Source organism: Meriones unguiculatus, chromosome 14 (genome assembly GCF_030254825.1).
Source record: "Meriones unguiculatus strain TT.TT164.6M chromosome 14, Bangor_MerUng_6.1, whole genome shotgun sequence".
Taxonomy (NCBI): Eukaryota; Metazoa; Chordata; class Mammalia; order Rodentia; family Muridae; genus Meriones; species Meriones unguiculatus.
Window position 1 is genome coordinate 35,922,091 of NC_083361.1, and position 24,179 is coordinate 35,946,269.

The following is a 24,179-nucleotide window of genomic DNA, read 5'->3' on the forward strand; positions in this document are numbered from 1 at the left end:
TGCTGTGACGTAAAAGAAAAGAAAAAAAGAAAAGGTGCGTGTGTGGCGAGGAGAGTGGGATAAAGATGAATCCTCCCCTGGAAGGCTTGCTTAGTGAATAAACTTGGAATGGCGCACCTTGCGTGGGGAACAGCGAAAGCCGACGAAAGGAAGCAGGAAATACGCGTCGCTTGGAGAATGGGAGTAGCCATTGGACTATGACTCTGGAAAGGTATCCTGTAGGGTGCTGGGGTAGAGAGATGTTTAGAGAGAAGCTACTAGCAGAACCTAGAATTATCTGTCAAAGGTATATCAGGCTGGCCTGAAACTCAAAGAAATCCGCCTAGCTCTTAAAGCTTTAAAGCCGCCACGTCCGGCCGCAATAGACCTTTCTTAAAAAAGTTCACTGTGTAAACAGGAGTGAATTATGCCTTCCATTAGGGATCCTGCTAAAGTAATATATGAAACAAGAACCTTATACCCCAGTTTCCAGTCGCACTTTGTACTAGCAACTTTTGCTTGCTAGTACAAACAACATTTGGATGACTTTGTATCATTTTGTTAGTGTTAGCATAGTAGGTTTCTTCCCATCTCTTTTTTTTTTATAATGAACTTTTATTTTGGAATAAATTTAGGTTTACAGAAATAAAAATTGCAAAGATAATACAGGAGTTGGGCATATACTATGCCTAGTTTCCCCTATTGCTAGATTCCACCCCTCGAATTCACCAGTTTATTTGTTAAAAGTAAGAAACTGACCGACGTTGCTTTAATACTCTGAACTAAACCGCAGACTTTAGACTTTGGCACTTTTCCCAAGGATGTTTTGTATGTGCCAGAGTGTAACCCAGAGCATCCTGTTGCATTTATCTTGCTTTTTACTGTCCTGCTTTCTGGATTTGATACCCATTTGCTTGACGACACAACTGCAGTTCAACGAGTCAAGTGATTTGCCCACATCAACACAGCGATGCCAGGACTGGGGCCCAGAGGCATCCAACCAACCACTGTGTGAGACTCTTCAGGGTATATCCCTGGTGCTTCTGTATCCTACTGCCATTCTGTCACATTCAGCTTGAGGATCCTGCTCTACCAACGTCCGCTACAGAACTGTTGATCTTCCAGAGTTGTGCTACGCAGATTACTTCTTTTTGTGGACTTTGTGTCTGCAGGGTTTAACTGAACCAAGTGTTGCCTGGGTAAAGGTTTCCACACATCTTAGTTACCTGTTCATCTCTTTCTAAGCTTGTTCCCTAAAGGGTCACCTGGTCAAGAGATGTGGTTTCCATTTTCTCACATGTAAGCAGGGTTTTCTTTTTTGTTTTATTCACATAACTGTTGATTCACAGCAGCATGTTTTGAGAACCTTTTCCCTGGTTTTCCAGACTACTCCAGTCAACACCCATTTTAATGTCACAATAACTAGGTATTAGAGAGAGGGAAGTAGCACAATTGTGTTGTTGAATCATTAGAATTTTAACAAGTTTATCAATTTGTCTTCAGGTTTTTGCTTCCTCGTATGTTCGTCTCAGCTGCTTATTAAATTGAGTTTGTCTTTTTGTTAGAGAAATTGAAGCTTTTGTGAATTATGCTTATCTATTAACACTAATAGTTTTCTTTGTCATATGTACTAATTCTTTTTAACAAAACTTCATAGGTATCGTTATATAGACAATACATTTCCCTTTTGACTCTTCCATGTTTCTTTGTTTTACTTTATAATTTATTGACTGCTTTATCTTTTCCTGTCTGGATCTGTGGTATCTTCTGTAAGTTTCCCCCTCTAGATCACCCTGGAAGCACTACAAGCAAATATTATTCTACTATGTCTCCGAGTACGTCTGTCTCTTTCCTGATACAAACTTAGGTTTTTTGACATCTTGTGCTGAGTTTGAACTGCTAGGAAGCAAGCTGATTCCACACACACAGTTCCTAAACCCAACCAGCCTTGCACATTCCACACTGGACTTGACTCTGTTCCTGTGGATGCGTGTTTAGATTTGGTGCTAGGTTTCTTCTCTTCTGGGGATCGGCTTCTTCTCTTGTCAGGATACACATATGACTTTCAGAACCAGATCAGTGCTGAGCCTGGACAAGAGGAGAGCTGCCTTTCAACCAGCAGGGAAGGGGTCTCTCTAGTCCAGTTGGGACTTCCTCTCAGTTGGCTTGGATAGCTCAATTGATAAGGCTCCTGACCCTGAATCTGAGAGTCCAGGCTTCAGTTTCCTGCTACCTTTAGAGGTGGCTTCTGGAAGTTTAATAGTGGCTCAGACTGTGGCTTAGAATTCAAACAAAAGAACATTAAGAAAAATAAAATAAAAAGGAAGAAAGAAATCAAGAGCTCCTCCTCCATGTTGAAATGTTGGTTAGCTTCATCTTCTGCAGGACTTCTCCCAGGAGTGGGGAAAATAAGATGGACCTAGCTACCTGTAAAATAAAGTCTTCCCTTTTATTTCAAATCAACCCTTTTACAAGTTAGTGCCACAAGTTGAGATCGCCGGGATAAGGCAGGAGCAGGGACATCCCTGTCCCGCCTCCAGCTTAGCCCCTCCAAGGACAGGATTGGCAGCCAGAGGTGAGGGACACTTGGCTATATAGGTCAGCTCCCTTCCCAGCCAGCCCCGGTCCCTGCTGTGCCACCTCAGCAATCCCCTGTACTAAGGACAAATGGGGATGGGGGAATATTGAGGCCAGAGCAGGATGTCATCCTATGTGAGGTGTCCATGGCCAGCAGTATTAGTGGTCAGAACCCAGGCAGGGTCAGGTTAGTGGGGCCTTCTCCAGCAGCCAGAAAAGGAGCTAGACAGAGAGAAAGAGAGATGAGAGTAGGCAGGAGACATCCCATGGACACCCACCACATGAGAGAATATAATACCATAGGGGAAAGCCAAGGCCCAACTGCACACAAAATTGTCATTGAAGCTTACCAATGAGAATCTGGCTCTGAGCTAGACAAGGGCTCAGATGGAAGACTGCCACTGCACAAAGCGCTTGGATTCCTGTCAGGACAATGGACAGAAAAGACATACAATGAGAATCTGTCGTGTACTCTGGGGACCCTCCCACCTCCCATAAACCCAGGATCCTAGAACCCAGCACTCCTCACTCAGGTCCAAGACTCATCCTTCCCACAGGATCCCAGGCCCCATCCCTCCCTCAGACCCATGAGTCCAGTACTCATCTCTCCCTCCCTTGGACCCAGGATCCCAGGCCCCAGTCCTCCTCCCTCAGACGCAGGGTCAAACACCCGAGCCTTCCTCCTCAGACCAGGGTCTGTACCTGAGGGTTGAAAGGGTCGTCATCATCTGTGTCATCGTAGTCATCACTGAGGTGTGATGTGGGGAGTGGCAGAGAAGCAGGATGGGAACCCATCAGGAGGCTGTCCCATCCCCACCAGTGGCCCTGGGTAGTGCCTCCTGTCCCCTCCCTGGGGACCCTGCCCTCTCCCCTGCTGACCTGGGTGGGAAGAGGGCCCAGGCACGGGGCAGGCTGCAAAGGGTGGTGGCCAGGGCTCCCGCAGACAGGAGAGAGAAGAGCATTAGGAACAGCAGGCCCTCCAGGGCATCTTCACACAGGCCTCGGAGTGCCGAGCCATAGTCCTGAGGCAGAGGGGGAGCCTCAGAGTGTGCACACATGCGCTTTTTACACAGGTCCAACCGTCTGTCTACCTGGCTGTGTAGATTGCATGACTCACCCAGACTCTGTGTTCAAGTAGTCTCCTGTCAGCTGTTCTGAACACGAAAAATCATCCATGTGTTCAGCTTGTGCCTTTGTTGAGCTGCAGCCCCACAACCCACACCTATTTTATCTCATCCCCCACCTACATTCAAAGTGGCCTGGCATCTCCACTCAGCACCCAGAGAACTGCTTTCCCAGCATCTTGGGTGGGCAAGCCTCTACACTGCTGTCTCTCACCAGCACCAGCCCTGCCTATCCTTGCTCCATCGAGGTGCTATTGACAGCTGAGGATACCAGCAGCATCCTTCCCTGCAAATGACAGCCACATCCCCAAACATTTTCAACTTCTTCCCGGGTCCCACAGATTCCTAGCTTACAAAACATTTAGGATTAGACATGCGTATGATAGACATGCAGAAAAGACTGGCTACTATGACCACTACCCTGGTGGCCAGCAGACGCTCTGTGACCTCAATGCCCAGTGGCACAGCCAACAGAGTGATTCACTCTGTAGGGATGGACTAATCCATCTTTGCTCCAGGCATGCCGTCAGCATCAGCAACCTTCAGTAAGTACATGGGACCAAGGAGACCACTTTGGAGGCTGGTAGGACAGGAAAATGAAAGGCAGTGTCCAGCAGAGAAGGGCACAAGGAGCCAGGCAGATGGTCAGGTCTACTCAGAGGCAAGTGGCTGGGCTGATGTGGAGGGCAAGGGTGGAAACGAGGCTGAAGCCTCAGAGCTTTTGCCAGGGCTGTCTATACAGGCTCGTCTAGGTCAGTGCCAGTAGCGCTGGCTTTAATCCATGTGAATGGGGATTCATGAAAGGGCTTTTAGATGAAGACTCTGATCCGATTGTGTTGGAAAGGATCACCAGCTGTTGTTGGGCAGATGGGATGAGCAAGATGGGTATGCAAGAGGTGAGGAGGGCCAGAGCCTGATGCAGTGTTGCTGTGTGAGCAGCAAAAGCAGTGGGAAGTGAGGCTAGGGACCTAGCAGGACAGGCCTGACTTTTTGCTTCAAATGCTGGGGTAAAGGAAGGGGTTCCTATGATAAGTTAATAAGGCATGGGGTAAGGAGGCCACCAGGGCAATAAGCTGTTAAATTTGCATCAGGACCACATACTGCACCCTTCTATCCTTGTGACAGCCATGTATCCTGCCTTTGGTAAGTGGTGGAAAGAAGCTGAAGCCCAGAGTGGGTAATCTGTCTGTATAGAGTCACACAGTCTAGAAGGGTTAGACCTGAATCCAGAATCAAGTCTCTGAGGCTCCAGAGACACATCCCCTTGCGTCTCTTTTAGACAGCATCTCTCTCCATAGGCTTGGCTGGCCTGAAACTCACTGTATAGACCACGGTGGCCTGGAATTCACAGATATCCACCTGCCTCTGCATCTGCCCCTCAGAGGGCTAGAATGAAAGATGTGTGCCACCACACCCAGCCCGTTCTTATCCTAGTGTCTCTTGTCCCTATCTCATTTGAGTGTACATTTTGTGTGTGTGCTTGTGTGGAAGGGATGTTTTCATGCCTGTGCATGTGGGGTAAGGGCAAGGGTCAGAGGTCAAATGCAATTTTGATTTTTGTTTTTCCAAAACAAAGTTTTTCTCCGTAGCCCTTGTTATCCTGGAATTTGCTGTGTAGACCAGGCTGGCCTCAAATTCAGAGATCTGCCTGGTGTTGCCTCCCAAGTGCCTGGATTAAAGCCATGCGCTACTACAGCAAGGTTTTGTTTTTGAAACAGGGTGTTTCACTGGGACCTGGTGCTCACTAATCAGGCTAGGCTGGCTGGCCATCGGTCCGCAGATATCCACCTGTCTCTGCCTCCTCAGCACTGGGATTGTAAACCAGCACCATATGCTCTGCTTTCTACATGGCTTCTGGGGATTGAACTCTTGATAGTGTGGTAAGTACTTAATTATGCTGCAGTGTTCTACATCTTGTCCCTAATTTTAACATGTGAGGAAACCAAGCCTGGAAGGGAAAGCAATGCCAAGGTCATGTGGTTTGTCAATGGTGGGCACAGACTCTGACCCCTCATCTTTTCCCTCACAGGTATTCTGGAACTGGAGATAAGCATCTGCACGAGTCATAAAACAGGGCTAAGGCCCCAGCATACTAGTGTATAAAAGAACAAGGACCTTCCCCCCTTCCCCTCCATCCCCACCCTTCTCATAGCTACTCATTGCCCCTTATCTCCCTGTTTGGTATGGTCACACACTGATTCTTCTGAGGCAGTATGCCCCATTAACTTCAGACTTCGGATACCCAGCAAATAGTCGTTTAGGACAAGAACCTCTCAAGTGTTGCTTGGGACTCCTTTTAGAGAAGAGTCTGTTTTCTGAGTCTACGACCTAATTCTAAGGCAGACCAGATGCCTAGAGTGTGGCAAAGAAGCCTGTATCTCCCAGATCTGAGCTGCAGTGCATCCTTGGGTGATAGATGGGTAAAAATGTTTCAGAAGCAGAAGGAAACAGACTGGCCATGCTTAGCAGTGCAGACCAGAAGCAGTTCAGTGTCCTTCCATGAGGTCTGTGCCTTGTGAGCAAACCACTCAACTGTCTTCTCCCAGTCTCTGAGTTTGCCAAAACCATGTAATACTATTTACTGCTGGGTCTGGAAAAGCTTGTCATCCCAGCTATTGGGAAGGCTGAGGACAGAAGATTGAGTCCATGGTCTATCTGAGCAAATTAATAAAAAGTACCTTTAAAAAAAGGGGGGGGCTGGGGATTAGCTCAGCAGGTAGAATGCTTGTCTGAAATGCAAGAAGCCTTAGATTCCATCCTCAGCACTTCATAGCTGGGTGTGATGGCACACACCTGTAATCGAAGCACCCAGGAAGGAGGTGTGGGCAAAAGATCAGAACTTAGGGTTATCCTCTGCTATGCAGCTGGGTTGAAGCAAGGCTGGGCTACATGAGACCACACATACACACATGTATTCATCAATGGTGGAGTGCTTGCATCTAATAGGCTGGAGTATCTGAGTATAGTCCCCCAGTACTATAAAAGAAAAATGTCATCCTTGTCTTGTTATGGCAGTATCAGTGACCAGTGAGTCCCACAGAGCCAGGATCATGGCAAAGCCTATGTGCACAGAGGGGAGGAGACCACTGTGGGAGACTGTAACCAGGGAAAGCAGTTAAGCCTCTGTTATTAGGGTGAGAGTCTTTAAAACACTGATGACTGCTTTCTGAAAGGTGTGAGGCTCAAAGATGCTGGCTTGCTCTTGAGGCCACATAGCCCACAGATGAGCCCATGGCGGGATCACAGGTTGCTCTGCCCCCACTTTTTTCCTGTCTCTTTCACATCACTGGATATCTGGACTAGCATTCAACCCAGGGAACTAAAGGCCTGCCTAGGCTCTCATTCCAGGCCTGCAGTGGCTGAGCAGCTTTCAAGGAGGAAGGGAGAGGGTGGAAGATGAAGTACTTGGGTGAAGGTGTGGGTGGGAGTGGGGAGTGGCTATGAGAGCAGGAGAAAGAAAGAGAAGGGGAGGAGGGGAAGGGAGAAAGAGAGAGAGACAGCAAACCAGCATCTGGCGCACACCTTGTGCAGACTGCGGCAATGCAGCAGTGCCACCAACTGGTGGAAGCTTCCCTCTGTCACATTCATTGTCTCCTCCAAGGATAACAAGGGCCTCTGTAGAGGGGGGGGAAACACAGTTACCCAGTCTTTACCTCACAAAACTGGCCCTGCCCTCAACCCATGAGCCCCACCTTCCAAAGGGACCAAGCCCCTACCTTTACATAGGTTCAGCAGCACCTCAGCCTCCTCACCTCTACTGTTGCTCCAGCACCAAGAGACCTGCCTACCACTGTTGCCACAACCCCTTTCTGAAGGCTCTGGCCCAAAGACTGGTTCAGCTCCGTTGCCTTGCCCTTTTCCATAGGCTTTGGACACAGCACGAAATCCCACCTACTTGGAGAAGGGCCAGCTCCACAAGTCTATCTGACCCAGCCAATCTGCCCCTTCAGGAGAGTGGAACCAGTATCCCACCAGTTCACCAGGCCCAGCCTTCTTTCCTCACGGACTGGTGCATTCTATTAACCTAACCTGTGCAGCAGGAAACTGAGGGACAGCTTCCCGCTCCAGGCCCTGCAGCTGAGAATGGATGTTGGCTAGAGCACGCTGGGACAGAGTCAGCCTCTGCAGGGAGATCAGAGAAAGGAGTACTCAGGTCAGGTGTCCACCATGCCATTTATCCACTAGACTACACAATTCTGGGCCTTGGGCCCCTCCACCTCCCATGGAACCCTGGAGCCCCTAGTGTAGCCCAGCATATTCCCTTGAGGCTCCACATTAGCCATCTCCTCAATGCCCGTTTCTTTTGCCCACAGTCCTAACCTGTTGGAAGGGGTTGGAGACCGCCTGGTTGCACAGGAAATAATAGTTGAGGATGTCTGAAGTGGAGGGAGAGAAAGGAGCAGGCTATAAGCCTGGGCCCAGGCTCTCCCTGGGCAAATCTGGAGGGCCATAGCCCAGGGAACATTCCCCACCTAGTTCAGAACTTTCTTGGGGTCTCAAAGGCCTCTTCCATTCTTTCCTTGTCTTCTCTTCCTCCTTCCCTTCTCTTTCCCTCCTCTTTTCCCTTCCTCAGTTTTCCCTCCCTCCTTCCCTTCTCTTTCCCTCCTTCTCTTCTCCCTCCCTCCTTCCTTTCCATCCTTACTTTTGTTTCTCCTTTCCTCTCTCCCTCTCTTTTACTTGCCTCCTTCCTTTCCTTCTCTCCTCCTCTTCTTCCTTCTTGTTCAGTTGTTCCATTTGTTGTTTTGAGACAGAGTTTCATGTAGCCTGGATCTGCCTTGAACTTGCTATATAGCTAAGGATAACCTTGAATTTCTGATCTACCTTCCTCCACTTCTTGACTTCTGGGATTGCTAGGGTTTTAGGCACAATCCACTGTGCCAAGTGTTTTATGTTGGCTGTGGATCAAACTTACAGCTTTGGGCATGCAAGGAAAGCACTCTACCAGTGGACTGACATCTCTAATTCCATTATTTTTGTTGTTGTATTATTTTAGAACAAGATTTGATAAGGTCTACATTACCCAAGCTGCCCTTTAACTCTCTCCTCACCCTCCTAATTGCTGGAATTATTGGTGGACGCCACCACACCCCATATGTTCATCTCTTCTACTTCACCCATATCTGAAAGCGAACTAAACTGACCTAATTATGCTTCCCTGTTGTCCCTCAGTCAAACCCTTCTGTCACCGAGGCCAAGGGCCCACTCCCCCTTTCCCTTCACACCCACAGGCATTTTGATCCTGCCCTCTTCCTGTCCTGCCAGGACTGGTAGATGATTCTGATCTCTATCCTACAACAGACTGGGCCCTGGAGGATGGGAGGGAGTGCTGAGGGCAGCAGGGATTTATGGGACTCACCTGAACTAAGCCCAGTCTCCTCCTGGGTCAGGTTTAGCACATAGGTGTCTGGATTGGAGCAGAAGTCACTGAGGCCCTGATGAAGGAAGTAGAAAGGGATCAGACCAGAAATATCCAATTTCATATTTTCACAGAACTCAGAGGTCCAGGCCCCAACCCTTCTCCCTCAGACTCAGAGGTCCAGATTCCAGCTTTCCTCAGAGAGAGTCTAGTCAAGGCTCTAGCCTATATTTTCTCAGCAAATAGGGCTGAAACCTCAGAACTGTGATCATGATCCCCAAGCCTTAAGATTTATGGCATTAATGAGGTCACACCTACCCCAGATTAAGAACCCCTGTATCCAGAGCTCCATACTCACCACAGCTGTGGCAGCTTCTAGGCCCATGGAACCCCAGCTCAGGACAAGCACCAGGAGACTCATGGCGGTCATCCTAGAGGGGAGATGGTTGGACTCGAGTCGCTTAATCGGCCTTGCCCTTTTTCTACACCCCATATCCAATCACAGCCCTCCCCAATAGCCACCAATTTCTGGAGCCTAGAGGATTAGAGTCAGAGGCATGGGAGAAAAAGGTGGGGTAAGACCCATGACTGACTGACGTCAAATAGAACATCTGTTCAGTTGAAAAAGGAGAGAGGAAGGTTTTGGCTGGCAGGTCAGTAGCCACTACCCCAACTCTTCCTTTACTCTAGGAGGCAGCTGTCCACCCCTGGGCTGAATTTGCTGGGCTTTTTAATTGCACAAGGTCTAGTAAGTTCTGAGCCAGCTTCCAGTCCTGTCCATAGCCATTAGCTATACTCTCTCCATCCTCTCTACCTCCAAGCTGTAAGGTGGGATTGTTCTAGAGTTGACTTCTCAAATTCAGAGCTTGGCTTACCTAAGGCTTGGCTTAGACTGTGAGGAATTTAGGGGTAGAAGAATTCTGGGTCAGGGTAGTAGGAGAGGTTGACAGCTGTTGTAAGCTGAAAGCCCAATCATATGCTTGCTCAGCACAGAGTGTTTATCAGTCTCCAAGCCTTGATGAAAAGCTGGACATCTTTCTCAGGGGGATTCCAAAGAGAGCGGGCACCAAGGGAGGAGGAGCATGGGTTCCTCCAATGATGGCCAGGCTGAACTTGAGCTTTATTATAGTACTTCCTGGCTGTGTGGCCCAGAACAAGTACCCAGTCACACTGGGTCCACCACCTCCTGCTTCAAATGGTGCCTACCTCCCTGGAAAGCTGAGTGTGAGAGTTCCATGGAGTTCCAAGAGTTGTGTCTAGCACATAGAGAATGGTTCAGTAAGAGCATAGATCCTTGGGTCCCCATATTACCTCAGCTTCCTTAGCTGCCATATAGGGGACCTGGTGACACTTCCTCCATGGGTTTGTTGTAGTGACCCAAAGAAAAAGCATGTGTGGCATGTCAGAGATCACCCTCCCGTTTACAGCCAGTAGTCTATATTTCTCATGACTTTAGCATGTTGCTTGCTGTAAACCCGCCTGTTTCCCTCCCCTGTGCAATTTGCTCCACTCACACAACCACCAGCCACTTGCTCTGCTTCGCCAGGCCTAGGAGAGTAAAGAGGCAAACCAGAAGCACCAAGAGCAGTAGGAGGACATAGGACAGCCACCTGTAAGAAGAAGGGCCAAAACAGTGAGCCTTAGGAGGCTAGCAGCACCCCAGATTCACCTCAACCAATCTGCTCCTGCATCCTCCTTGCTGCCTAGTGCAGCTCATTGGTGAAATGGTACACAGGCTACAAGACTGGAGTGCTCTGAAGCTTAGGTTCTGGGGCCTACCTGGCCAAATCACATGGAAGTTCTGTGGTTGTGGGCACATGCATTAGCCTCTATCCCCAACCCAACACTGTAGGGTGTCAGTCACCTAGGACCTAATTGCATATTTCAGGTGTCTCAATTAGCCATGTAACCTGTTTGCCTCAGTTTCCTAGTGACATGAGGGGCCTAACAGGATCAGCTTTAAAATCTGTTGTCAGATAAATGAATGGACTTGTGGGTTCAATTAATGCTAGATAAATCACCATCCAGAGGGCTTTGGATCCTACACAACACTTAATTAAATAAGTAACACATCAGGACTGCAGAGGAGGATGCATGGAAGGCCCCAATTCAGTGTCTGGCACACTGCAAGTGCTCAATAAATAGTGTCATTCTCAGCAGTTCTAATGCAGCTGTGGTCTGCACTCTCTGAGTCCTTGTTCCTGATCACGCCTCCAGACTCACCTCCTGGCTCTGACGCATTTGTTGAGGGCTTCTCTAATGTCAGACATTTTTATAGAGCATTGCCTAGAATCATGCCCACAGCTGCCTCTACCTCCTCAACTAAACCACTATGGTCCTAGGTTTAACCATGACACAGAACCTGTGGCCCGTGGGCCCAGGCCTGTGTGCCACTCGATGTCTTGATGCCCCACTATGCGTCCTCAATCAGCTGAGATTGTTTTAGCCCCAGTATTCTTTTACCAAGGCTCATGGCCTCCAGCTTGGGAAACAGGAGACTCAGAGGTGCCAGCTGAATGCAGGAATGAAATAACTGAGCAGATAAAGCCTGGCCTTGTTGGCTGCTGAGACGGACGGCTGTACAGAAGGCTGTACAGCTTGTCGCTGCCCCTCAAGTACCACCTTTACAAAATCCTGACATAAATTGCCTGAGGGTCCCCAGCCAAGCCCCTTCCTATTTAATTTGTTCCAAAACCCACCTTACAGAAAATGTTTGCTTTTTAAAAATACTTTTATTTTATATGTATGAGTGTTTCCCCTATATGTATGTATGTCTACCAAATGCATGCCTGGTGTCTGCAGAGGTCAGAAGTGGTAGATTCCATCCAACTAGAGTTACAGATAGTTGTGAGCCACCATATGAGTGCTGGGAACTGATCACAGGCACTCGACAAGTGCAGCCAGTGCCCTTATCTGCTGAACCATCTTTCCTGTTCCCCCTCCCTTTTGATGCTACTATGAATACAGAGAGAGCCTCACACATGCTAGAAAGGGGTAACTCTACCCCTGGGTCATATTCCCAGCCCCTCATTAGTGGATTCTAGGTAAGTGAGCCACACCTCCAACCCTTCATTGGGGGATTCTGGGCAGATGCTCTAACACTGAGCTACATCCCAGCCCCTCAGTGGGAGACTGATTGTAGGCAGATGTTCTACCACTGAGTCACACTCTCAGTCTCTTACCAGAAAATTCTTGGCAAATATTCTTCTATTATCCACATCTTCAGCCTTCTTTTTACTTTTTATTTTGAGACAATGTTTCACTAAGTTATTCAGACTGGCCTTGAAATCACTGGGTAGCCCAAACAGGCCTTGACTTTTTAATCCTTTTACCTCAGTGTCCAGAACAGTTGCAATTACAGGCCTGTATCACCAGGCCTGGCTTCGTGGGCTGTTTCATATTGATCTCCCGGCCAGGAGTCCCTCCTATGTGGGATTTCCTATGTTATTCCAACTTGTTGGCATATCTTTACTGGCACCGTTTCATCTGTCATTGTGTGCTCAGATACTCAAAATTATTAACTAACTCTCCACAATCCATTTTGAACTATGCATGACAGGACTCACGTTAAGGTCTAAACTGAGGCTCAGGGATGAAAAGAAATGTGTCTAAGGATCTACAAACACAAAGTGGCCTCCTGGAGGAGGACATCAGCCTACCCATCAAACTGTTGGTGCAAAGGCATCTTTGGGATAAAGACGGAGCAGACACTGAAGGAATGGCAAACCAATGACTGGCCCAACTTGAGACCCACCCCATGGGAGAGAGCCAACTCTGACACTATTACTGATACTCTGTTATGCTCAAAGACAGGAGCCTCGCATAACTGTCTTCTGAGAGGCTTCGTCCAACATCTGGTGGAAACAGACGCAGAGACCCACAGCAGAGCTTGGGGAGTTTTGTGGAATTGTGGAAGAAAGGACTGGATGAACCAGAGAGTTCAAAGATACTGCAAGAAAACCTACAGAGTCAACTAACCTGGGCCCATGGGGGCCCACAGAGATTAAGCCAACAACCAAAGAGCATGCATGATCTGGACCTAGACCGTCTACACATATGGAGCATATATGAAGCTTGGTAATTATATGGGTGCCCTAACAATGGGAGTAAGGCTGTCTCTGACTCTGTCGCCTGCTTTTGGATCCCTTTCCCGTACCTGGGCTGCCTTGTCAGGCCACAATGGGAAAGGATGCACTTAGTCCTGCTGTAATTTGAGGTGCTAAGGTGAGTTGTTACTCCTTGGGAGCCTCCAGTTGTCTGAGCAGAAGGAGAGGGGGTAGGAGAAGCTAGGGTGGGACTGGGTGTCAATGAGGGAGAGAGCTGAGATCAGGCTGTAAAGTGATTAAATGCCTAAATAAATGGGGAGAAAGTGGCCTCCTGAAGGTAAGGTTTCTAATCCCATGGGCTGTCTCTCAGCAGATGTTAAATTAAGTATTTGTAACGAACACAGTTGCTTACCAGATAATCTAGTAGGTAGGATTGCTCTTAGAGTTATTCCAGGAGCAACTGTATGTAATGGTGATTGACTTGCTGAATGGATGAGTCAAGCAATGCCCAAGTAAATGAATGAAAGAAAAAGATGATCGCTGAGATTACATACTCAGGAAGTATGTAAGTATGAGGGTGGGTTCTCAATCACTTGGTCCATCTCCTCACATCTGGGTTTATCAGCCTTGGCTTACATTCACGACTGGGTTATTCTTCACAGTGGGGCTCGCTATAGGATGAGGAACAGCATCTTGCCTCCACCCACCAGGTGCCAGTAGCTTCTCTTCCAACCAGCAGGACAAGTTAAACTGTCTCCAGATACTGTCCCGCATTCCCCAAAATCAATGCTTAGAAAACAGGGAAATCCTCTCCCACCTGTACTCCTCTACAAAAGTCACATCTTCAGCCACCTGCACTGGGCTCAGGGACACTCCTTGCCAGAAGGCCAGTCCTTGCAGATGCTGAGCGGCAGCCTCAGCCTGCCTCCGCGCTCCCCGGGCAGCCGCCACCAGCTCCATGCGTTCCGACAGCACTTCCTCCAGGGTGGTCAGCTCTGTCCTCACAGCCTCACTCAGCCTCTCCACTGTCTCCAGCACCTGGGGAGATGACATGGTCTCCAGTCTGGGATGGTGTTCCCCAAAGCCTGGCACTGGGGATGAAGGTTAAGGTGGTATGGTGGTAGGGTAAAGGGGGAGTGAGGAGTGTCAGATGACAGATCTGGGTCTCGGGCATCTGAAGACTGAGAAAAATGTGCCTCAAGGTGAGGCTCCCAGGTCCTGTCAGGAGCTCTAGCTGGTCAGGGGCTTGTATCCAAGATAAAGACTCTAACCCCAGCATTGAAATTGGAAAGGGGAGTCTTAGGTCTAAAGTCTGCATTGGCCTTTGCAAGTCTGGGGTCTCAAACCTGATCCCTTGGCTCTACACAAGTAGGTACTGAGCTTGAAGTTTGGAGGTGGGCTGCATCTCAGCCCTGAGCTCTGGAATCCTGGGGCTTAAGATCTCACAGTGGAGGTCCCTGAACTTACATTTGGGCCAAGGATAGGGTCTGTAGCTTTGGTTCTGGCCTGAGGACAGGGACTTGTCTTCTAGGTGTTTTGTCCCTGGTTTGGAATATAAACTGAAGTGCAGGCCTGGAGCTGGATGTGAGTCTTCAGTCTGAGTCTGAATCTTTTGGATCCAGCTCCAGGTTGCAGGGTTGGGGTTGAAAGTATGATCTGATGTCTGCAGGTCTGCCTTTGCAGTTCTGCATCTGGGGATTAAGTTTTTGGTCTGAAATCTGCTTTGATTTGGCTCCTTTTGTTCTTCAATGGGGGGCCACGTCCCCATGTGGCCCCATGTGGAAACCAACTGGGGCATGAGTCTGCAGTCTGGCCAGTGGCTGGGCCCCTCACCAAGTCATCCATGGTGCTGAGCGTGTGGTTGGCATGCAGCAAGGCTGAGCTGAGCTGGGACACGCCATCGCTGGTCTCGCTGTTACCATAGAAACCAATGCCAATGCCTGCACTGAGGGGAAAGGAAGAAGAAATACCAACCAGTCTCAGACCGTAGAGGGTGGACACCATGCCTCCACACACATACCCGTCTTCCCCCTTTCTTCATTTGTCTATCCGATCTCCGCATCCACCCTATTGGTCCATCCTCCGTGGGAAAAAGAACAGCTCAAGGTTGGCCTCCACCAGTTGCCAAGGTAACCTGAAGACCTCACTCCCCCAGCCAGAGAGACGTCATTGTGATGCTAATGGTGGGTGGAGTGGCGGAAAAGGAGCCCCCAGATTTAACTCGCACCTCCCCAGAGTGGAACCCTTCTTTCGCCTAGCCCTGGATAAAAGGTTATCAGCTCCTAACTATGATTGGCTCACAACCAACTCCTACATTCTTTGCAAAAACATTCAGCATTTACAGCCTTGTCTTAGGAATCATTAGGCCAATACCTGTCTCTTTCTAGCCCAGGTGTTCCTTGCCGCTTCCTCCTAAATGTTCTTAGGAGCACAAGGTCCCTAGACCCTATTCTTTCGCAAAAGACATTGTGCCAGAAGCTCTAAGCCTTCCCCTATGATGCCCATGGATCCAGGCATCTGGCCAGCTGGATGAGACTGAGTAAGAGAATGTGGGAGGGAGGGCTAGGGGCCAGGCCAGGAGCTGGGCCCCTGTCTCTCTCTGCCCAGCCAACACACAGACTTCCATTGTGGAGCTTGAATATCGGGACCCACTTTCCTCCCTTCGTCTGTACTTCACACTGGAGGGGGCGAGAGCCTGATGCCCTCACAGTTCCCAGCCTTGGGCTACACAGGCCCCCACCCCATTCCTTGGATGGGAGCCTATTGCCCCTGCCCCATTGTTCAGAACCCTACAAAGCTCCACTTGTTCCCAGGCTCTGAGGGGGCTGGGGCTGTGTCTCTCCCCCACTGGGCCTTTGTTAACCTCCCCATCCACCCCCATTCTGGAGAGTCTGACGAGAAAACATCTTGGATATAGGGCGCCCAACCCCCATATACTCCCAAACACACACCCTCTTCTTCCTACAATGAGGAAGAGTGGCCCAGAGCCCAGACTTGGGTAAGTACTTGGTGCTATACACCCCTGGCTGGCTGGAAGGGACACCATATTCTTCCAGGGCTCCTGCTGACCATGCATGAAGTCCTCAGCAGGTCTCAGGCCCCTCAAATCCTGAGTCTCATATGTGACCTAAGTCAGCTAACTAACCAAGACCTGATAGGGACTGGACTCAGAGCCAGCAATTTCGTTAAGCGTCATTTATTGAAACTCCTTGGGAGTTCCTGTTGAGGTTCTTTTACCATGAGTCTGAATCTCCACTTGCCTCTTAAACCCTATCAGTGATATTCTTTACCTCCCTGAGACTCCCTCATTCCAAACCTGATGTGGCAATCTTGAGCACAGCTCTTATGAGAAGGACCCAGCTTGGGAGTGGACTGAGCAGGTGCTCCTGGGGGTGACCCTGTAAGGTCTGTTTCCCTCATTGGAACCATAGCTGAAATCACAGAGTGCCTAGGCTGGCATGTTTAGTGTCTGGCACATGGTATGTTATGCTCAGTTGTTGAATGAATGAGTTGATGAGTGAATGAATGAGTTTGGTCAGTGTCAACACTCACCAAGGACAGTCAGGACCATGTACTATGCTCCCTCTAGTCTAGCCTTAGTGTAACTAGGGTATAGGTAGCTGCAAAACACACTTTATAGATGTGGAAACTGAAGTCTAGAGAGTATCGCACTCTCTTACGTAGAACCACTGGCCAATGAGAGAACCACCGAAACCCCTCCAAACCTGTCTCAGGCTTTCAATTCTACTCCCAGGCAAGCTGCTTCATCCTCTTTAAGCCTCTAGCCCTCCACTCACCAGGCAGGCAGCCACCCTTTCTCCTAACTCTGGGCCCATACCCCAAGGTATCTTGAAAAAGACTGAGAGCAAGTATAGTGAACTCTATACCCACTCCCCACCCACCCTGGGGCCCCATTACCAGCCCACGAGAAGGGCAGCGATGCAGCTCCAGGTGACACAGCCTCCTCCAGGTGGGGGACTCTTGGACCCAGGGGGTTCTGGGGGCCGGCAACAGCAGAATCGGATGAGGTAGACAGCGATGAAGATGAGGCTCAGGCCCAAACCCAACCCAGCCAAGGCTGCCACCAGTAGCAGGGCCTGAGGAGAAGGTGTTGAGAAGTCTCAGAGGGGACTTTCAAGTCCCAGATGAGAAATTTCTCCTCAGCTGCATGGGGGCCAACCCCAACCTCTGATGGTGCTCAGGTTGTAGAAGAAAGAGGAGATGCTCTGCCCTCTCATATTAGCAGCTGAGGCCCCTTCAGATTTTGTGGCCTTGGTTTCTAGCCCTGCTCAGTTCTTCCTGGTCATGTGGCTTCAACACCCCCTCCCTTAATTTCCTCCTCATTGCAGCCAGGCCACTGAAATGAAACATGTCCCAAGGATTTTCGGAGGTTTCCTCTGAACTGTATGGGATTAAGGGGCATGAAGGCTCCCATTTCTGTACTTCAGGAGAGCAGGAGAGACAGCCTTCCTTACCCCCTCTCCCTCCTGCTGCTGAGCTCACACACCCAGAGCTTGGGGGTGACAGCTTGTGTGTGTGGTGTATGTATGTGTGGTGTGTATTTCGTGTGTGTGTGTGTGTGTGTGTGTGTGTGTGTGTTGTTTGTGACACGCAGGCAAGGCTCAGAGATAGAAATAAGGAAGATAGAACAAACAAAAAAGAGGAAGATACAGCCAGACAGAGGCAGCTGAGGAAAGAGACAAAGGCAAGAAAAAGATATGTAGAGCTAAGACACACAAAACATCAGAGGGATCCAGTCAGAGATAGGGGAGAAAGAGAGGCAGACAGGCAGAGATGAAGGGACAAACAGAGAGAGGTGTAGAAAGAAGTAGAAAAATAAAAGGCAGATGGATAGACAGAGTATGTAGTAAGAGCCACAGGATAAAGGAGAGGAAAGGTAGGCAGAAAGGATGCTAATAGCTGGGAAGACCTTGCAGAACAGGGTGGCTCTGGGCTAGGTTTGGTGGTTCATGCCTAGAACCGCAGCATTCCGGAGGCTGGGGCAGGAAGACTGCCACAATTTCAGGCCAGTCCAATACCTAAACTCCAGCCAGCCTGGACTACAGAGTGAGGCCGTGTATCAACAATTGCAGACTAGTGGGCTCTGCATGCAGTAGGGTCTTTCAGGAGACCTGTGTCACACATCTTCTTAGAGGCCCAGAGCTGGACCTGGTTTGCACAGAGCCACATATCAGGGGAGAGGCAGTCTGAGGTCTGGAATCACAACCCTGCATTCCCATAGGCTCTTGTTCCTAAACCATGGGCTATCTGCCTGTCCTCCATATCACCTTTGTGATAACAAGTGTGTGCAGTGTTTCTGTGGCTGGGAGTTTGCCTTCCACCAGATGAGGGCATATGGAGTCTAAGTCTGAGGTGTTTGTGTGGATTATGCTACATGTCTGTATGCAAGAGAACACTGTAGACATTAATATTTTCTGAACACAGCTGTTTCAATCAGTGAGTGGTGTTGGGTGGACTGAGGGTATATGTGTGTGTGTGACTTAGGGTGAGTTTGTGATTTTCATGTGTAGGGGGTAGGTGTGTGAGTTTGGGGTTATATGATTGTGCTCATGTGTATGATGGTATATACATGAGTGTGCTAAGTCTTTCTGGTTTATTTCCATGGAGAATAATGGCCCCGGGGGGTGCCAGACTGTTTGCCCCAGCTGTGACTCTGACTTATTGAATGAACTGTTCTGAGCATCTGTGGTGGTGTTGGGGGAGACAGGGGATCCCTCGTGGCTAAGGAGCTCTCCAGAGCCGTAAGCCCCGTGAGTCTGTCTGGGAGTGGGTGGACCCACCGGCTGGAGGCAGTGATTGTGTAAGTGGCTGTGGGCGAGGGGATGGCGGTCCCCGTTTGGAGGGGAGAGGGGGCGGGTGGAGTAGGCAGGGAGGAGCCGCTCAGGCTGTGCCAGCCATGACCCAAATAGCAAGCACATCAGCACACGTTCCCCCTTGTTGCTTTTCTGGGAACACCCCCTCCCTCGAAGCTCTCCCAACCCCGTGCCCCTTTCCCAGAAACCACCCTGGACATCCGCAGAGGTTCAGACCTGAGGGAAAGGCAGAGCCAACTCTCAGCCCCCCACTAGGCCCCCAGCTCAGTTAAGCTTTTCTCCTCATTAATCTCAAAGTCAAGGACTTGAATTAAACTGGGTCAGGGGACAGCACCCACCCCCAGTCCCCGAGGAGCTGCAGCTGGGCCCCTTTCCCTAGGAACCCCAGCACCTGAGGTTCCACCACTAGCCTCTCCCTCCTGGGACCCTGGGACCCAGGCCGGTCTTCCGTAGCCCCAACCTAACCACATCTCTACCCCGACCCTCTCTGGGGCTCTGACAACCCCTCCCTCTGTCCTGGGACAGGCCGAAAGCACTCTGAATCCTCATCTCACCTCACCTCACATCTTCCCAGCTCTGGCCCTAAAATCTCTATTCGCTGTTTGAGGATATCAATCCCTGTCCCAGACCTCAGCCTCCTCAACCTTGCCCCTCTCAGTTTTTCTCTTGCCGACCCCCACCCCCACCCCCAATCTGGAACATATTTACCAGCTGGGATCCTGTAGGGGCGGGGTCCTTCTCGCCTAGGACCTCAAGCGCGGACCTTTCCTTAGATGACCCTGGGGACTGGCTTCTCAGGCAGGTCTCAGAAACCCAAATGCTGGGGGCCCATCTTCTCCCATTCAGGACGCTTGGGGTCTAGGATCCCGGCTCTCCCTTATTTAGGGAGATAGGGGTCTGCACTCCCAGCGCACGTCCTGGGGGAACCTCGAGGTATGAGCTCTCTACCTCTAATCGTGGACTTGTACCCACAAACGTAGGCCGGGTCCCCAGCCCCTAAGACTCAGGAACTCTGACCCAGCCTCCGGTTCCCGGGGGATCTGGCCCCTGTTTGCCGTCCCACCTGCTGGTACTCTTGGTCGCGGGGAGCAAAGCTGCTGGGCACCGGGCGGAGCTGGAAGTCGGCGCGGGGCAGCTGGTGGAGGAGATGCACCCAGGCAGAGGGTCTGTAGCCCGGGGGTGCTCCCATGGCCCCGGGGAGGGGCAGCGGGGCGGACCGGGCCGGGAGCCTCGGTGCTGTGCGGGGCGCGGGCGGAGCGGGGTTTGCGGGGCTCCCGGGAGCAGGAGCCGGGAGGGCGGGGGGTGGAGATTGGGGAGGGGGAGGTGAGGCAGGAGCCTCGGTGCTGCCTCTGGCGGCCACCGGAGGCAATGCGGCGTGAGCAGTGGACCCAGTTGCTCCGCCCTCTCCTGGGCTTCCACCTGCTGCCTGAGCAGGTGCAGGGTCTGTGCTCAAGTCAGTGATATCCAGGGGCTGCGCTGTGCTGAAAACAAAATCGGTTAGCCTTCTTTGCCCCTTCTGTACAAGAGCCAGGATACTGTGATTTCTTTCTGAAGCACACACCCTCTTTATCCTTATGTAAAGCTTCACCTTGGTGTAAAGGTCATTAGTATTTGAGCAGCATTTTGCAAGTAATAGCCAAGAGCACCAATGAAAATCTCTCACTTTTCTAAGGATGTTTTCTGTTGTAAAAAACGCTGCTGCTTGGGTAAAAGTCCCTCCCTTTTTGTCCTAATCTGTATATGGACACAGTTTCTCGACAGAAATCTTACTGTGTGGACAAGCCTTTCCGGAAAGACCTACGCTTGCTGTGAGGACTGCTTATATAAGGAGCGCACCCACTTTATACAGGACCCTTGTTTTCTACATAGGGACCGACCTATCCCATTCGTATATGGTGGCTTGAGACCTCCTCCAAACTGCTTCAGTCTGTGTATAATGACCCTAATCCCTTGGCGTTCACTTTAAAGTTTACAAGTATCTTCTAGTTAAAATATTTGTGTTGGGTCAAATAGCCGCTAAAGCCACACCGATAGATGATGGGGGTGTATAGAGACCCTAGAAGGGACCTGATCACCATGACATCATCACCCAGCTTTCCTCTTGGTGTGGAAAAGACCTAGTCTTTGCCCCTGAAATACCCAGTAACGTTTCTTCCTGGTGTGTATGTGGGTTGGGGGGGTTAGATGGAAGGGAGTAAATGGTGGTCCCATCGCTGCATTTTGGTCCAGGATGGTAGGAAAGGGCTAGCAAGAGCAGTAATGATTATGGTATTGGTGATGACTATGATGGTCCTGATGATAATGATGGAAGTCATGGGGATGGAAGAATTGTGATGTTGATGGTGATAATGGTGATGGTCATGATGGTGGTGATGATGGTGGTGGTGGTGGTGATGAGAATAACAAGTAGAAATAAGAAGTTGGATGGAAGCCCGGCTCAGTGGCGCATGCCTATAATCCCAGCACTGAGGGAGGCAGAGGCAGGCAGACTGCTGTGAGTTCAAGGTCAGCCTGGTCTACAGAGTGAGTCCAGGACAACCAAGGCTACACAGAGAAACCCTGTCTCAAAAAATGAAACAAAACAAAACAAAAGAAAAGAGGTTGAATGAACCCCTGTTCCTCACAGCCCCAACTAAATGATCTACAGGGGGGCTTGGAATGAAGAAGACCCTAAGATGAGCAGGTGGAGGTATTCTAACTTATGCTAGGAAAATAAATGACTTCTGAATCTAGAGTGTTTATTTCCCTATGTATAAAACTGAGAAGATAAATATTTTATGGGTCAGTTTAAAAACAAGTCAGGGCCAGAGGCAGTGAGATAAGACAGTAAGAGTTCTGTTTTTCTGGGCTAGGGTGGATAATACTACAGAGTAGTGGCATCTTAACTCAAAGGGTCACAAACTCCAGTGAGAACCATAATCTGGTACACACACACACACACACACACCGGGAGTGGGGCAGAGAGAGGGAGAATTTGAATTGATTGCTTTTTTGTCTGTCCTTCCACTCCATTTGTCCTCATCTCTGCCTCTTGTGTATGTGGTTTGGTCCCAACAGGCACCCTCTTTGGGGAACTGCTTCAGCCTGTCTTGATTAAACTCAAGACACCTGTCCTATTACATCAGAGATGCGTGGTACCATCTGCTACAGGTCTGCTGCCTTGACCTCCACTTGGCATTGTTCCCTGTCTGTCTGATATGGACGGATTACTCCCAGATGGTCCTTGTCGGTTTCTAGAGTCCCCAGCTGGGACAACATTCCCTAACAACCTCAGGTCCCACAGGCACTAATTCAGGCTCAGTGTAGACATGCTGGCTCTGGCCACGTGGTCAATGCCATTTACTTTCAGCCAGCGTTGCCATATGGGTAGAGGGACCCAGCTTCACCAGATGTTCCAAATTTTCAAACAAAGACTGAAAGCTGGATATTTTTAAAGCAAAATCCTAAGCTTTTAAATGTTAAAGTGAATTCAAAAATTAAAAAAAAAATGACTGTGTGGGCCAAATAAAACCTGTCCGTGGGTAGGAGCTGGCTGGTCTGCAATCTCTGGTCTAGCCAGACACTGCCTCAATGGCATGCAAGGGGCAAGCAGAAGGGGATGCTGAGCTGGAGAAGTGTGAGAGAAGCCCAGGAGAGGTAGTAATGTGCCTCCTCCAGGGAGCTCTCCCACCTAGCCCTCCTGACAGGAGATGAGAGCAGGTTTTGGTTGAGAGACTCAACTTAGACTCTAGGAGCCTTCCTGGTTAACTAGGTAGGTGGGAGTTACTAGAGATATCATCACTTTCCTATTCCTAGCACATAGTAGGTCCTCATTAAATGGAATCTGCTATGATATATTGTCCTGTAGGCCTCATACACAGTATAGGTGCCTGCTGTGCTGCAGGCACTGCTTTGTGTCCTAAAAGCATGACACAGCGTCCTCTGGATGGCAGCTACTCATGCTCATGTAGTGGGTAACTTTAGAAAAAAGAAAACATTTAAGTCAGTGTGCCACAGAGATGCCTGCGCATCTGTGTTTACTGAGCACTATGCATAGCTGTCAGGTTACAGAGTCAGTCTGGGTATCCATCAGCAGAAGAATGGAATTTTATACAGCTGTAAGAAAGGATGAATTATTATTTGCGATAAATTAGATGAAACTGGAGATAAGTATGTTAAGTGAAATAAGCTGGATTTAAAAGGACAAATGTTGTATGTTTTCTGTCGTATGTGGACCTATATCATATATACATACATGTGTACATATTCATATATATACATATATATTCATACACATTTATATATGTACATAGTCATATATATACATATATACACAAATATTTTCACTGAATGAAAATCTTATAAAATCCATTACTGTGTACAATGAATAAATATTAATTACATTAATTAGTAATCAATTAAAATAAGTAAATATTTGAGTGTGTGGTGGGAAAGAATGGTTGCTTCTGGATACAGAAGACACTTGGGAAATGGCTCTTTCTATGTGGGTGACCTTCAAGCATATTCTCAAATCACTGACAGTGTGGACCTCACAACTGAGCTACTTGGTGTGAGCTCAGATGGTAGAGTAGCTAATTTTATGTGCTAACTTGACTGGGTTGGGGGATACACAGATTGCCAGTACAACCTTATTTCTTTATTTACATTGACTAAGATCAGTTGTTGGAGATTAGATTTTAATCCATCACACAGGCATAAGACTCATGCCCCCATCTGTTGAGGGTTAGGAAAGGATGTTCCATTTGTAACATCCTCTCCTGCTGCAGGACACTAGAGCATTTGATTCTTTGGCCTTCAAACCCAAAGTGAGGTCAACCAATGTCTCCCCTAGGGCTCCAGAGAGAAGACAACATATTTTGGGACTTTTTGGCTTCTACAGTTGTTTGAGCCAATTGCCATAAAAAAGTTAATTCAATCTATGTTTGTATCTATGTGTCCGTTTACGTATGTATGTATGTATGTATGTATGTATGTATGTATGTTTCTATCTATCTTCCTACCTATCTGTCTGTGGAGATTTTAATGATAAATTCCCTCCCCCCATAGACTCATGGGCTTAAATACTTGGTCCCCACTTAGTGGCACTGTTTCAGGGAGGTTGTGGAACCTGTTGGAGGTGGTGCCTTGCTGGAGGAAGTACATCGCTGTGGCTGAGCTTTGAAAGGTTTAGACTCATGCCACTTTCAGTTTGTTTTCTTTGTTTCATGCTTGCAGTTAAATGTGATCTCTCAGTTTTCTGTTCCAATCTCCTGCTGTCATGCTC

The 24,179-nt window shown here is 49.1% G+C and overlaps 1 protein-coding gene and 1 long non-coding RNA gene across 5 annotated transcripts in view; one reads left to right on the forward strand and one right to left on the reverse strand.

Annotated features, from left to right (window-relative positions):
- Positions 1-46: 46 nt before the first annotated feature.
- Ttyh1 (tweety family member 1) lies at positions 47-20,231 on the reverse strand. 4 transcript variants are annotated; one of them, XM_060367171.1, is made up of 14 exons: positions 19,980-20,231; positions 17,001-17,179; positions 14,916-15,027; positions 13,900-14,120; positions 10,551-10,646; positions 9,395-9,467; positions 9,037-9,112; positions 8,001-8,056; positions 7,710-7,802; positions 7,203-7,295; positions 3,436-3,578; positions 3,259-3,304; positions 2,907-2,978; positions 574-2,406 (listed from the first exon to the last, which is right to left on the reverse strand). In XM_060367171.1, exons 1-13 carry the CDS (start codon positions 20,103-20,105, stop codon positions 2,940-2,942), a joined length of 1,353 nt encoding a protein of 450 aa, XP_060223154.1. In that variant the 5' UTR covers positions 20,106-20,231; the 3' UTR covers positions 574-2,406; positions 2,907-2,939. The 4 variants fall into 4 exon arrangements, with proteins under 4 accessions (XP_021482102.1, XP_060223154.1, XP_021482101.1 ...); XM_021626426.2 differs by having other exon boundaries at positions 1,714-2,778; XM_060367172.1 differs by lacking the exon at positions 19,980-20,231 and adding an exon at positions 19,625-19,754 and having other exon boundaries at positions 1,714-2,778.
- Positions 19,725-24,179, forward strand: part of LOC132647195 (uncharacterized) — a 46,226-nt gene continuing 41,771 nt past the window's right edge. Inside the window, exon 1 of the long non-coding RNA XR_009585508.1 lies at positions 19,725-19,849. This is a non-coding gene — a long non-coding RNA (uncharacterized LOC132647195). The remainder of the gene's footprint in view (positions 19,850-24,179) is intronic.